Genomic DNA, 14,057 nt, shown 5'->3' with positions numbered 1-14,057 from the left:
TTATACCTTCTTTAAGAGCAGTAAGATAATGTTTAGTTATCTTTATTGTCCATTTATTATTATGGGACAAAATGACAGCAGATATATTTTCAAATATGCCATATTTAAAGGACTGCAATATAATTTGGTACATTGGCAGAATGTTATAAATGGCATATGCCTGCACCAAGAGTAATCTTATATACATAGCAAGGGTTTTGTAGCTGGTAATGAAAAGGACAGAAAATAAACTTACTAACAGTCTACTACTTGCCAGGAGTTATTCCCACATTTTTCTCACTAAATGCTCATAGATATCCATGAGGTGGGTATTGCTTTTCTTTCTGCAGATGAAGGAAAGGGAGTGAAGACAGTAAGTAACATGTCTAAGGTCATGTAGTTACTAAGCAGCCTAGCTGGGATTCACACTCCAAACGTGTGAAAACCATGTCAAACTCCAAAGCTCATGCTCTTTCCACATACCACATGGTGATAAATCTATTCCTGGCATAATCAACTAAAGAGAGGCAGAACAATGTTAAAAAAAGAAAAGTAGTTGTTATGACAATATTAATATTTGTTTAGTGTTTCTTAATTATTAATTTGATTTTCAACACTAGCCTAGCTATTATCAAGGCAGAGCTATTTTGAATGAAGAGTAAACAAAGAAAATCAGTAAAATAAAAAAGCATAGACCCAGAGGCAATTCTAATGCTGAAAAGATTTATTAAAGGCATTCTCTTTATAACATTTGTCAGTGCACATGATTCCAATAGCAAATATTATTTCATCATTCATTCAAATACAGTATCACAATGTATTTAGTATAAATATATATACAAAATTTTATAAAGACACTAAAAAGTTTCTGACCAATTAAGTCATAAGTTTACAAAGCACAAACTGAAGATTAAATACTGAATATTAAGATGAAAACTACTATACAGATACTTTAGGAAGTTCTTCAAAGAAGTGCACCTCCAGGGAAATCCTCATATGTACATCTACACTCCAGCAAACTGGACAGGCAAAGTGCTACTTGCCAGAGTATTGACTAAATACAAATACACATAGAGCTTCAGAAAGAATACAAGGTCAAATGCCAAAAATAAAAAAGAAATGAAAGCAAATGTGCTACATTGTACCATTTTAAAGAGCTTGAAACCACCACACAGGTTCACTAATACTGTTCTGACTGCAGTGACCATATTTACTTACAACCTCTTCCTAACAAGGAAACTATCAGATTTATACATGGTACTAATGGCCAATTTCAACTAGTTATGCCAAATGTACAAGTAGTATCTGTAAATTTGAAAAGGGCAAATGAAAGGATCAGGTTATTTAAATGACTTATTCTCTAGGAACTGCTCAGTATCACTCAAGCAGAGTTAATAAGTATCTCTTCAAATTATACATACGCTTGAGGCAAAAATGTCAAACTATTTCCTTAATGTAAGATCCCACAAGTAGAATGTTATCTTTATTACTTGATCATAAATAAAGTTTTTTTTTTTTTAAAGCTGTGGAATATAAGGATTTTTAATCTTCATCAAACCATATACAAATTATTTCATTATACCTTTAACAAAACAAGCATTATCAAGAGAAGGTCCAGTCTCTGATCTCCTAACCTCATCCAACAGTTGAGTATTATTCTGGCAACATTTAATTATTTTAAATTATATTCATAAACCCATTGTGGAACACAGATAAACACAGTAAACTATTATGCCAGAAAGCCATATTATTAATATATAATTACACTATATTTAGGTAGCTACTTATAATTTGGAAGGAAATAGGAGGCTACACCCTTGAACATACTATTCAAAATGGCAACCAGTTAACCCTTTGAGAAAAGAGTTTTTGATTAACGATGCAAATTAAGTTGTCTTAGTTAAACCTGTATAGGCCATTTCACCACAAACATCATCCCAGCTGTTTGAGGAGAGAGAAGGCGTAGGCACAAAGGTAACTGATTGTTCAGGTTTCCACTCATGAGAAAATAACCCTTTATAAACAGACTAATGAACCAACTACGGATAGTATACCAATGTTAAACACTTTAAAGATAAAAAGGTATTTTATTTATTTATTTATTTATTTAGATGGAGTCTCGCTCTATCGCCCAGGCTGAAGTGAAGTGGTATTATCTCAGCTCACTGCAGCCTCTGCCTCTCAGGTTCAAGTGATCCTCCTGCCTTAGCCCCCCTAGTAGCTGGGATTACAGGCATGTGCCAACATGCCCAGCTAATTTTTGTATTTTTAGTAGAGACAGGGTTTCACCATGTTGGCCAGGCTGGTCTCAAACTCCTGACCTCAGGTGATCCACCTGCCTCGGTCTCCCAAAGTGCTGGGATTATAGGTGTGAGCCACTGCACCCAGCCCTGTGATAAAAAGATTTTTTTTTTTTTTTTTTTGAGACGGAGTTTCACTCTGTTGCCCAGGCTGGAATACAGTGGCACAATCTTGGCTCACTGCAACCTCTGCCTCCCAGGTTCAAGTGATTTTCCTGTCTCAGCCTCCTGAGTAGCTGGGATTACAGGCGTGCGTCACCATGTCTGGCTAATTTTTTTGTATTTTTAGTAGAGACAGGGTTTCACCATGTTGGTCAGGCTGGTCTTGAACTCCTGACCTGATGATCCGCCCACCTCAACCTCCCAAAGTGCTGGGATTGCAGGTGTGAGCCACCGCGCCTCGGCAATAAAAAGATACTTTAAAGATGAAAAGATACGGAATTTTTTGAAATATCTGTACTGATTTCTCTTTATACTCTCCTGCATAGAGAATTTTGCATATAATTTCCTGCATAGAGAAAATTGCCTCGCCAGTGTTCTTTTTCTTTCATGGGTGGTCATAAAAGTGCCTACACATCAGTATTCACACCCACTGAATCCTACTGGGTGTGCATTCCTCTGGGCTCACTGCTGGGGATGAGCCATGGAGCTCATAGACACGCTTTGGTACACCTTTATTCTTGCTGCCATCAATCCCGCTTGATTTAGATTGTTGGTGTTCTTCTTTGGTATTTTGATTATAAGTTTCCCAAGGTTTCAACAAATCAGGGCTTTCTTCAGATTCAAAACAAAAGAGGAGAGACTTAGCTAGAGATTCTAGTTCCTTGTGGACAACATTAGTTACTCTACTCTCATAGCTGTCAACAGAAGTAGAAGGCACACCAAAGTCACTGTAAAAATCACTGGCCAAGTTGCGAATACTTTCAACACAATTCTGGAGAAGATTTACATCACTACTGCATCCTATATGCAAGAGAGAGAGGGAAAGGTTAATTAGTCTTTTCAGTTTTCATCAGGCATTTATGACTTTTATAGACTCTAGATATCTTTCAAGTCAGAGTGACCCTATCAAAACAATTCCAAACTACTGAAGATTAGTCACATAAAGTGTTTATTTGCTAGATAAGCACCTGGTTTTTTAGGATCTAATTATTTAGGCAGAAGTACTGATAGACATATTACGTGGGAATTTAATTATAAATACAAGTTCCTATATGGGTAACTAATATCAGTGAAGTAGCATTGGGCAGGCTTCAGTTAATGACTAAAATAATGAAAAGGTTAGAAATAAAAAGGAAAGATATCAGCCGGACACTGTGGCTCATGCCTGTAATCCTAGCACTTTGGGAGGCTGAGGTGGGTGAATTGTTTGAGGTCAGGAGTTTGAGACCAGCCTGGCCAACATGGTAAAACCCCATCTCTACAAAAATTATCCGGGCATGGTGGCACATGCCTGTAATCCCAGCTACTTGGAAGCTGAGGCAGGAGAATTACTTGAATCCAGGAGGTGGAGGTTGCAGTGAGCTGAGATCGAGCCACTGCACTTCAGCCTGAGTGACAGAGCAAGACTCCATCTCAAAAAAAAGGAAAGATGTCTAAGGTTCCTTAAAATATAAATTCTGATTATAAACTCCATTTGAGAATATACCTTTCAGTGCAGAAATAATAATTTCAATAGTTTTCTCTAAGCAATGTTTTAACTTTAAGAATTCTGGAGCATGATTAGCCATCTTCTTGAAATCTTGGTATTCAAAGTTTTCTTCTTGTACTTGTCTTCGGAAACTTTTCTGTATAAATAAAGTTAATATTTAAAATAATACATTAACAGGTTCGATGGCAGTAAGGCTCAGTCAATATGATTTCATTTGCCAGAATCTTCTCTTTAAGAAAGAGAGTTTAATTTCCTCACCAGTGTTAACTCTATTTCTATAAGCAAGACCAAAATACAATATTAATTACTGTTTTCAAAAGAAATCAGACTTTTCAATTAATTTTCAAAGTCTGTCATCCTATTACATGAGAAAGGAATAAAGTAACAGTGCCATTTATTATCCAGTACCTGAAAAGATACATTTATTTCATTTTTAAGAGCTCAACTTTATAATAGTTCTCATTTAAATAAAAATTTTCAAGCCATAGCGATTACTCTCCTTTTTAACACATTGATCATATACTTAATTTTTCTCTTTACCTGTGACATGGGAATAATCTATCTAATTCACCTGTATTTTAAAATCTTTGAGCACAATTTTTTTTTTTTTTTTTGAGACGGAGTCTCGCTCTGTCACCCAGGCTAGAGTGCAGTGGCTGGATCTCAGCTCACTGCAAGCTCTGCCTCCCGGGTTCATGCCATTCTCCTGCCTCAGCCTCCCGAGTAGCTGGGACTACAGGCAGCTAGTTTTTTGTATTTTTCAGTAGAGACGGGGTTTCACCGTGTTAGCCAGGACGGTCTCGATCTCCTGACCTCGTGATCTGCCCATCTTGGCCTCCCAAAGTGCTGGGATTACAGGCTTGAGCCACCGCGCCCGGCCCACAATGATTATTAAACACAATTTTTTAGCCTATAATGACCATCCAAGCAAAAGCTGAGGTATTAAACCAGTAGCAATAAGAAACAGACACATTTAAAAATTTCTATACAATCCTTTATCCATTACTAGAACTAGTAAGTTATGACACACATGAAAAACATAAAGAGCTATCTTACATGCTACAATTAAACATATACAAGAGTTGTCTCTGGCTAAGGATAAAAACAGAAATAAAAATATCTAAATTTGAACCAAGCGAAATGATAAAAAATAAGCAAAATTAAAATCAATTTAAAGCTTCTCTTACAATTTTCGATTCGGCAAAGATGTTTTCAAGAGATCTAATCAATCCCATGGCATTAGTTTTCATTTCTTTGGTAACCTATAGAGAATGTTAAAAAATTTTATTATACTTTATTATTCAGAAGTATAAAAATCATAGAATTGCATAGGACCACACTTACAAAGTTCTAGTCTAGAACCAAAGATTGGAGTTCTATTTCTGGGATTGCAATTAAATAGCTTGAGAGTACTTAAATCATTTATGTGAAATTTCTTTCAAAATAAATTGCACATTGACTTCTTTCCAAATAAGTTTATTTTACTTTCAAGAGCTCAACTTTGTAATCTCTCTCATTTATTTTATTTACATAAAATATTTCAAGCCATAGCAATTACTCTTCTTTTAAACACATTGATCATATACTTAGTCTGTATTTTCTATTTACCTGTGACATGGGAAAATAATCAGTCTAATTCACCTGTATTCACTAATAATTTCTTTCAAAATAAATTGCACATTGATTTCTATATTAAATATGGACACCCTCTAATATTTGTTATAACAGAATTTGTTATACTTAAGTATTTATAGATATGAAATTTCTAAAATTTCCCTTGGAAAGGGGTAACATATCAAGCAAATACTATAAGAACTTTATAAATGTTTTATTATTTGATTCTCCATTATAGTCCTATGCTGCCCATGGTGTACCTCATTTTACAGGTAAGGAAACAGACCTTGGTTCCTAACTCCTAAGACGGAGAACTAGGGTGGGAGCCCACATCTAAATTCTAAGCCTTTGCTTTTATTCTATCCAATGCTGCCCCCTAAGGTGCTTTCCTGCTCAATTTCTGCCGGGGAATTCTTTTTCAGTATTTAATTGGTTTTGCTCACAGAGCTCTTCCCTAGCTTTAATTCAGATTTGTGTTACATGCTTGAAAAAAAAAAAAAAGAATATCCAAAAGAATATCCAAATTATTTTTCCTTCCTGACTCCAGCTTTAAAATTGTAGCTCCAATGCCTTTTATGTTTCAGCTTATTTTCTATTTCTTTGGATATTTTATCCTTCTTCTATAGGTTCTTAGAGGAGTTTTAACTTACAAGAATAGATAAACTAAAACCCTACCATGAATAACAAAGTACAGGTTTGTCATACTATAGAAAGAAAATGAGAGAAAGGAGGGTATGTAGATAGCGTCAATTGTATACAGGATGGGCCTGGCCCTTTTGCTGCTTATTTCCTCAAAACAATACCAAGGCTAACACCTGCACCTACTTCAACAGCTTACTAAGCACATTCCCATATATTATTTCATCTATACTTTTAATTTATTCTATACCCTTCTGCACTTATTGCCAGCAGAAATTCTTTGCAATAGTGATAGACTGCAAAAGTGGTATCACTTTGCAAATATGGTGAAGTGTTTTAGTGATAAATGGTGCTGCTGCCGAGCAAAACCAAATTTGAGGTGTCAGTGGTGGTCTGAATGAGCCTTTGACAGCCCAGTATGTCCCTTTCTTCAAAGTTGCACTATGGAACTGAAATCAGCCTCATGCCTACTGGAGCGCAAGCTTGATTTAGTGACAATATGAACTCCTAAATTTAGTAACAATGTGTTATTTTTATTAATTAATTAATTAATTAATTTTTTTTTTGAGACTGAGTCTTGCTCTGTTGCCAGGTTGGAGTGCAGTGGCACAACCTCGGCTCACTGCAATCTCCGCCTCCCAGGTTCAAGCGATTCTCCTGCCTCAGCCTCCTGAGTAGCTGGCACTACAGGCATGCGCCACCATGCCCAGCTAATTTTTGTATTTTTAGTAGAGATGGGGTTTCACCAACTTGGCCAGGATAGTCTCAATCTCTTGATCCACCCACCTCGGCCTCCCAAAATGCTGAGATTACAGGTGTGAGCCACTGCACCCACCCGTCTTTTTATTTTTTAAAACAAAAAAACACAAAGTGAGGGAGACAGACATATATTGAGAAAAAGAGAACGCGTGCAAGTAAGATGAATGACTTAAGATTTACCAGGCACTACATTTTGAGTATTTTCATATATGTTGTTTCTTCATCTCATATGATCCTCAAACAATTTTATGAAGTAAGCATAATCATCCTCATTTAAAAATGGAATGACTGAGGCTCAGGTAAGTTGTTCAAGGCTACATAGGAAATAGGAGAGCAGCTTAATGTTCCATGTCTTTCCCCTATTCTGAGATGGAGTTTTTCTGGGCAGAGAGAAATCTGTATAACCCTGCAGTATGAGCAAAGGGATGGAGAATCTCTGTGGCTTACACAGAGTTTCACCTCAGATTCTAAGATGAGCTAGAAGTACATTAATACCAAGGTTTTTCTACACAACAACAACAAAAAACTAACTTACTCCATGCCTTCCCAGAAACAACCACCCAGAGGGACAGAAGGCAATAGTCCTCCACATGATCTACTTTTCTAGATCAAACAATATGTATATAAATGAGGAGACATCCTAGTAGCTAAGATCTCAGGAACCTCAATGTCCCCAGGTAGCACTGCCCCAGCCACTTGACTCCAGCAAGAGCAATGGAATGGACAGGGATGGTTTTTGTTTGTTTGTTTGTTTGTTTGTTTGAGACAAGCTCTTGCTCTGTCGCACAGGCTGGTATGCAGTGGTGCAATCACAGCTCACTGCAGCCTCAAACTCCTGGGCTCAAGTAATACTACTCCTGCCTCAGCCTCTGGAGTAGCTCGTACTACAGGTACATGCCACCATGCCCAGCTAATTTCTGTATTTTTTGTAGAGACGACGTCTCGCTGATTCCCAGGCTGGTTTCACACTCTGGGCTCAAGCTATCTTCCTGCCTTGGCCTTCCAAAGTGCTGGGATTACAGGCATGAGCCACCATGCCTGGCCAGGGATGCTTTTAATATGTTGTGACAAGACTCTAAAACAGACAAGTCTCTGAAATTCAGTCTCATAAGAATCTGAATTTTTATCTTCCTAATCCCCACTTCACTAACAATAATTGTCAATAAAGAAAATTAATCCATGAACAATAGTTTTAAAAACTTATTTACGTAACATGTTAAGTTTTGGAGTCAGGCAGAATATAAAATCCTGGCTCAGGGCTTAATAGTTGTGTAATTAGGCAAAGTACTCCAATTCAATGAAATGAAGAATATAAATTCCCACCTTGAAAAGTGACATGAATATGAAATATGATATTCATAGGGCTTTTTCTTACTGACAAAGTACAAATCCATTAAAGAAATGGCTAAGATTTACCACTGTTACATGTAAAGCACCTAGTCCAGTAACTGTCAGAGGAAATTAATCAATAAATAGTTTACAGCCTGTGAAGTAGGTATGATTACATGTGACAGGTAAAGAAATAGGGTCAGAGCATTAAGTGACTTGCTAAATGATAAGTGGAAAGTGATAGAACCAGGTTTCAAATACGTGTCTTCTAATATTAAAACCCAGATCTTTCCTAAGGTACTAAGTAATGTTAGTTAGCTGGAGGATGGGAGGACACATATTTTAGGAAATCACTGAAATGCTTATTGGTTCTGTATCTTGATATGAAATATCTTATGTGAATGCCCCAGAAAAATATTTAGTTAAATATAGTGAATCAATAAATGTTACTAATAGTTTCCATTCTTAGAAGAGGCGAAGCCTAAACAAAGCTAAGGAAGAAAATGACAACCAGAAAGCGAACACTAGGTGTCACTACCACACTCCACTCTCTGCTTAGGAGTTTACAGACTGAATTCTTGAAAATAGCTGCAATAGGATCAAGGAAAGTATTAACAATAGAGGCTGCAGTGAATTAAGAATAACTTGGGAAAATATCACCATAAGATCATGATGTCAGCCTCTTCAGTGAAAAATAAAACAAATTAAAACATGAATTTACAGAAATCGAATTTGTTGATTGAAAAAAATCAACTTTACATATTATTTAGTACTATACGGAATATTCTTTTATTCATCTTACCTCATTTTTTGTACATTGCCTTAAGAGTTCATGCTGAAGTTCTTTTGCTTTTTCAAGTCCAGAATCTAATAAAATCTTCATTCCTAAGCCTACACCATCACAAATAGCATCCATGAATTCCTCCTAGAAAAAGTATTTAAGCATTAACTAGAAAATTTAGGTTTTATATATTTTATTTAAATTTAGGTTTTATATATTTTAAACTATCAAGTAATTAAGTTATATTTTCTGCTTACTTTAGGACTATAATACAGCCCAAGTTTATTAAGTTCAACTAAAGCTAGAATAAGAACTAACAGTCTGTAGTCTACAAAGAAATAAAATTAGCAAATCTGTAATTTAGTATCCCATATATAACATATTATAAAGAAAGTTCATCATCTTTAAGCAGGGCTCTATATTGCTAGAACACAGGAATATTCTTTTTTTTTTTTTCTGAAACGGAGTTTCACTCGTCACCCAAGCTGGAGTGAAACGGCATGATCTCAGCTCACTGCAACCTCCAACTCCCTGGTTCAAGCTATTCTCCTATCTCAGCCTCCTGAGTAGCTGGGATTACAGGCACCTGCCACCACACCCAGCTAATTTTTGTATTTTTAGTAGAGACGGGATTTCGCCATGTTGGCCAAGCTGGTCTTGAACTGCTGACCTCAGGTGATCCACCAGCCTTGGCCTCCCAAAGTGTTGGGAGTACAGGTGTGAGCCGACGCACCTGGCCAGAGCACAGCAACATTCTAATATAATACAATATTTTCAATAGCATAAATAGTGAAAGTAAGCAGATACAAATTTTCTGGTATTACAGGGTTTTTCATGTGTTGATTGGCTGAGAAAACACTCCACAGTAGATGGCTAGCATCAAATTAAGGATCCGAAAGGTAAAATAAGGTTTGCAAAATAATCCAATATATTTAAAAGGTTTTTTTTTGTTTGTTTGGTTTGGTTGGTTTTTTTTTTTAGATGGAGTCTTACTCTGTCACCCAGGCTGGAGTGCACTGGCGCAATCTCAGCTCACTGCAACCTCTGCCTCCTGGGTTCAAGTGATTCTCCTGCCTCAGCCTCCTGAGTAGCTGGGATTACAGGCATGGGCCACCATGACTGCCTAATTTTTGTATTTTTAGTAGAGATGGGGGTTTCGCCTATTGGCCAAGCTGATCTCGAACTCCTGACCTCAAATGATCCATCTGCCTCGGCCTCCCAAAGTGCTGGGATTACAGGCATGAGCCACCATGCCCGGCCCAAACAGTTTTAAATCTTATTGCAAAACTACTAAAAGTGCAAGCTATTCTGAAAACTTAAAAAGAACTTGCCATGTTTAGTACTATACTATTATCAAAAGTCTAATGTTCCCTCTGATGAAGTCTGTCTAAACTAACATTGTTAAATTACCTGGATGCTGGCAGCTTTATTGTTACCATTTTCTAGAAAATGTAGCTTGCTCCCTTTCAGAACTGCTAACTGCCCCACATACTTTACAGCTTGTTGTACAATTTGGATTGCATTCTTTTGAGCCTCTTTTATCATTGATGAAATATCCGAACAGCATCCCTGTAAGATAGAAATGGACAAGTGTATCAGATACATGAGATTATAACAGGTGGTAAAGAAAAGATAAGGGCCGGGCACAGTGGCTCAAGCCTGTAATTCCAGCACTTTGGGAGGCTGAGGCGGGTGGATCACCTGAGGTCAGGAGTTCAAGATCAGCCTGGCCAACATGGTAAAACCCTTTCTCTACTAAAAATACAAAAATTAGCCAAGCATAGTGGCACACGCCTGTAATCCTAGCTACTCAGTAGGCTGAGACATGAGAATTGCTTGAACCCGGAGGCAGAGGTTGCAGTAAGCTGAGATTGTGTCACTGCACTCCAGCCAGGGCGATAGAGTAAGACTCCACCTTAAAAAAAAAAAAAAAAAAGGAAAGAAAAATGTGCCGGGCATGGTGGCTCACGCCTGTAATCCCAGCACTTTGGGAGGCCAAGGCAGGCAGATCACAAGATCAGGAGTTTGAGACCAGCCTGGCCAATATGGTGAAACCCCACCTCTACTAAAAATACAAAAATTAGCTGGGCGTGGTGGCGGGTGCCTGTAATCCCAGATACTCAGGAGGCTGAGGCAGGAGAATTACTTGAACCTGGGAGGCGGAGATTGCAGTGAGCCAAGATCGCACCACTGCACTCCAGCCTGGGTGACAGAGCGAGACTCTGTCTCGCTGATTTTCAAAAAAGAAAAAAAAAAAAAGAAAAATCATCTGGAGAAAATAAATTCTGCATTTATTGATATAGTGATCTCACTTCATAAATGTCTCAGAACCAGAAAACATGCAGCCCTGTGGCTACTAAAGGTGATAAAATAAGTAAGACAGTCTCCACCCTCAAAGACCATACACACTAATAGGAGACATAAGGTAAGTATAAAATTAACTAAATATAAGGCAGAATTAATAAGTAAAAGCCAAAAGAAAGAAAAAGAAGGGTGGCTCTTTTGCCTCTGAACTTTTCCTGTTCTGATAACCATCTGACAGTTAATAAAGATATGATTTTCTCAGGAGAAAAGAAATCGAGAGGGAGAGGAAGGGGAAGCAAAAGGGGTGAAAAAAAACCCCAAACCCCTTCAAACAGAAGACTTCCCACATGCACTCAGAGAACACATACAAAAAAGGAATAAGGAAGCTTCTCTTGAGCTTTTCTTCTTTCTGTTACCTGCCCCCTGTAGTGTCTCTTCAAAATACTTCTCTTGGCCTGCTTTGTGGAATATGCTAATTGTATTGCTACAAGAAAAGGATTCTCAAACTATACTTAGTAGAAAGAATAGTCACTAAATTCAGGTTTGCTAGCTTAACACAAGTCTCTCCTGAGCTTAATCTAACTTCCCCTCCAAGTCACCTGGTCTCTCCATCCTTGATTCCTTGTGTAAGATTTCCCACAGGGCTATGAGTTGAAACCCACAGTTCAGTTCAAAGTGGTGTTCTCAGAAAACGAAAAGAAGGAAAGAAACTACACACCAGTGACCCTAAGAGAGACATTCTTTTTTTTTTTTTTTTTTTTTTTTGGAGACGGAGTCTCGCTCTGTCTCCCAGGCTGGAGTGCAGTGGCCGGATCTCAGCTCACTGCAAGCTCCGCCTCCCGGGTTTACGCCATTCTCCTGCCTCACCTCAGCCTCCCGAGTAGCTGGGACTACAGGCGCCTGCCACCTCGCCCGGCTAGTTTTTTTTTGTATTTGTTAGTAGAGACGGGGTTTCACCGTGTTAGCCAGGATGGTCTCGATCTCCCAACCTCGTGATCCGCCCGTCTCGGCCTCCCAAAGTGCTGGGATTACAGGCTTGACCACCGCGCCCGGCCGAGAGACATTCTTGTAACATTAATTCATCTGATCCTCACAGCAGTCCTGCCAAGTAGGCATTCCCAGTTTTATTTTCCTGTGAGAAACAGGAGACTCAAAAATTTAAGCAGTTTGCCCAAGGAGGCACAACTAATTTAGCATACGTTCAAACATCGGTTTTTCTTTTTTTTTTTTTTTTTTTTTGGATTTATTGGTGAGTATTAAGAAGGGGGCAGCATATTGGAAGCCCTCATGAGTGCAGGGCCCGCCATTTGTCCAGAGGACCATGATTGGGGATGTACTTGACCCTATAGCCATCTGGGATGAGCCGCTTTTCAGCCACCATGTCTTCAAATTCATCAGCATTGAACTTGGTGAAGCCCCACTTCTTTGAGATGTGGATCTTCTGGCGGCCAGGAAACTTGAACTTGGCCCTGCCCAGGGCCTCCATCACATGCTCCTTGTTCTGCAGCTTGGTGCGGATGGACATGATAACTTGGCCAATGTGAACCCTGGCCACAGTGCCCTGGGGCTTTCCAAAAGCACCTCGCATGCCTGTTTGGAGCCTGTCAGCCCCAGCACAGGACAACATCTTGTTGATGCGGATGACGTGGAAGGGGTGGAGCCGCACCCAGATATGGAAGCCATCCTTGCCACAACTTTTTACCACGTACTTATTGGCACAAATTCCGGCAGCCTCCAGGGCTTCAGAGGACAGCTGCTCATATTCATCTGACACCATGTGGCCACAGAGCGGAAACTCATCCACTTTTGCCTTCTTCCGCCCCAGGTCAAAGATGCCAATCTTGGCATCAGGGACACCTCGGCAGAAGCGGGACTTTGGGTACGGCTTGTTCTTACAATACCGGTAACAACGGGCGGGGCAGCGGCCCGTGGCGACACCAGGATCTTCAGCGGTGCGCCGAAGGGAAAGAGCCAAACATCAGTTTTTCAAGTGCCAGTAGTGAGTTTTTGTTTCGTGTGTTCTCCCACTATTCTAGTACTGCCTCTAAAATCTGAGAGCCAACTAAGCACTGACCATCCTTCAACAAGCTTCCTTTCCTAGGCTCAAACTTAAGTCAGACCCTTCCCTTCTGGCTCTCCAGCTTTGCTCTCTGGCCAGTCCTACCTTTCATTTTCATAGTTCTAGGCTGTCAGAAATTATCCTTCATCTACTACTTCATCCACACCTGTTTGCAGTCCACCACCAACCCCACCCTTCGTCTTAGTCATCTATTTCCTCATTACCTATGTCCAAAGTCATCCTTCATCTCATATGAATTTATAATTCATTCAATAACAAGTATCCAACTGAACATCTATCACATAATGGGGCCTTGTGAAAAAAGACACCCACTGTCCTCTACCTTCTCAGAGCTAACTGTCCATTGAGATGTACAGGTTTATAAATAGTATGTTATATTAAAAGTCATAACAGGTGAAGTTCAGGGTTACTAGAGAAGCAAATAAGACAGGTGCCTAACCAAGTCTTGGGGAGACCTAGAAAATCCTCCTGAGGGAGAACAACGGACATTAAAAACAATCATCTGATTTCAAGTTTACTAGTTAGATCAGTTAAAGATTTCCACATCCCAGCTAGTAAACGGCCCATTCAGGAAGTATTTGACACAACAAAAATTCTACCGCAATAATAGAATGTGGAAAG

The 14,057-nt window shown here is 38.9% G+C and overlaps 2 protein-coding genes across 3 annotated transcripts in view; both read right to left on the bottom strand.

The window, feature by feature from the left end:
* Nucleotides 1–2,722: 2,722 nt before the first annotated feature.
* The window catches only part of KIF14 (kinesin family member 14), a 64,545-nt gene continuing 53,210 nt past the window's right edge, over nt 2,723–14,057 (bottom strand). The window contains exons 25-29 of one of the 2 annotated variants that reach the window (XM_025392609.1): nt 10,463–10,621; nt 9,074–9,196; nt 5,118–5,192; nt 3,928–4,066; nt 2,723–3,242 (exon numbers count right to left, since the gene is read on the bottom strand). In XM_025392609.1, coding sequence (XP_025248394.1) covers nt 2,863–3,242; nt 3,928–4,066; nt 5,118–5,192; nt 9,074–9,196; nt 10,463–10,621 — 876 coding nt within the window. In that variant the 3' untranslated portion in view covers nt 2,723–2,862. The remainder of the gene's footprint in view (nt 3,243–3,927; nt 4,067–5,117; nt 5,193–9,073; nt 9,197–10,462; nt 10,622–14,057) is intronic. The other variant, XM_025392610.1, reaches the window with a different exon arrangement.
* LOC112629128 (60S ribosomal protein L10-like) lies at nt 12,600–13,323 on the bottom strand. The gene has a single exon (XM_025392618.1). It carries the CDS (start codon nt 13,131–13,133, stop codon nt 12,642–12,644), a length of 492 nt encoding a protein of 163 aa, XP_025248403.1. The 5' UTR covers nt 13,134–13,323; the 3' UTR covers nt 12,600–12,641.

The sequence above is a fragment of the Theropithecus gelada genome, chromosome 1 (assembly GCF_003255815.1).
Source record: "Theropithecus gelada isolate Dixy chromosome 1, Tgel_1.0, whole genome shotgun sequence".
Lineage (NCBI taxonomy): Eukaryota > Metazoa > Chordata > Mammalia > Primates > Cercopithecidae > Theropithecus > Theropithecus gelada.
This window is presented reverse-complemented; position numbering and strand designations above follow the sequence as displayed.

Coding starts and splice junctions, on each gene's coding strand:
- LOC112629128 (XM_025392618.1), bottom strand. CDS start 13,133: ATGGTGTCAGATGAATATGAGCAGCTGTCCTCTGAAGCCCTGGAGGCT.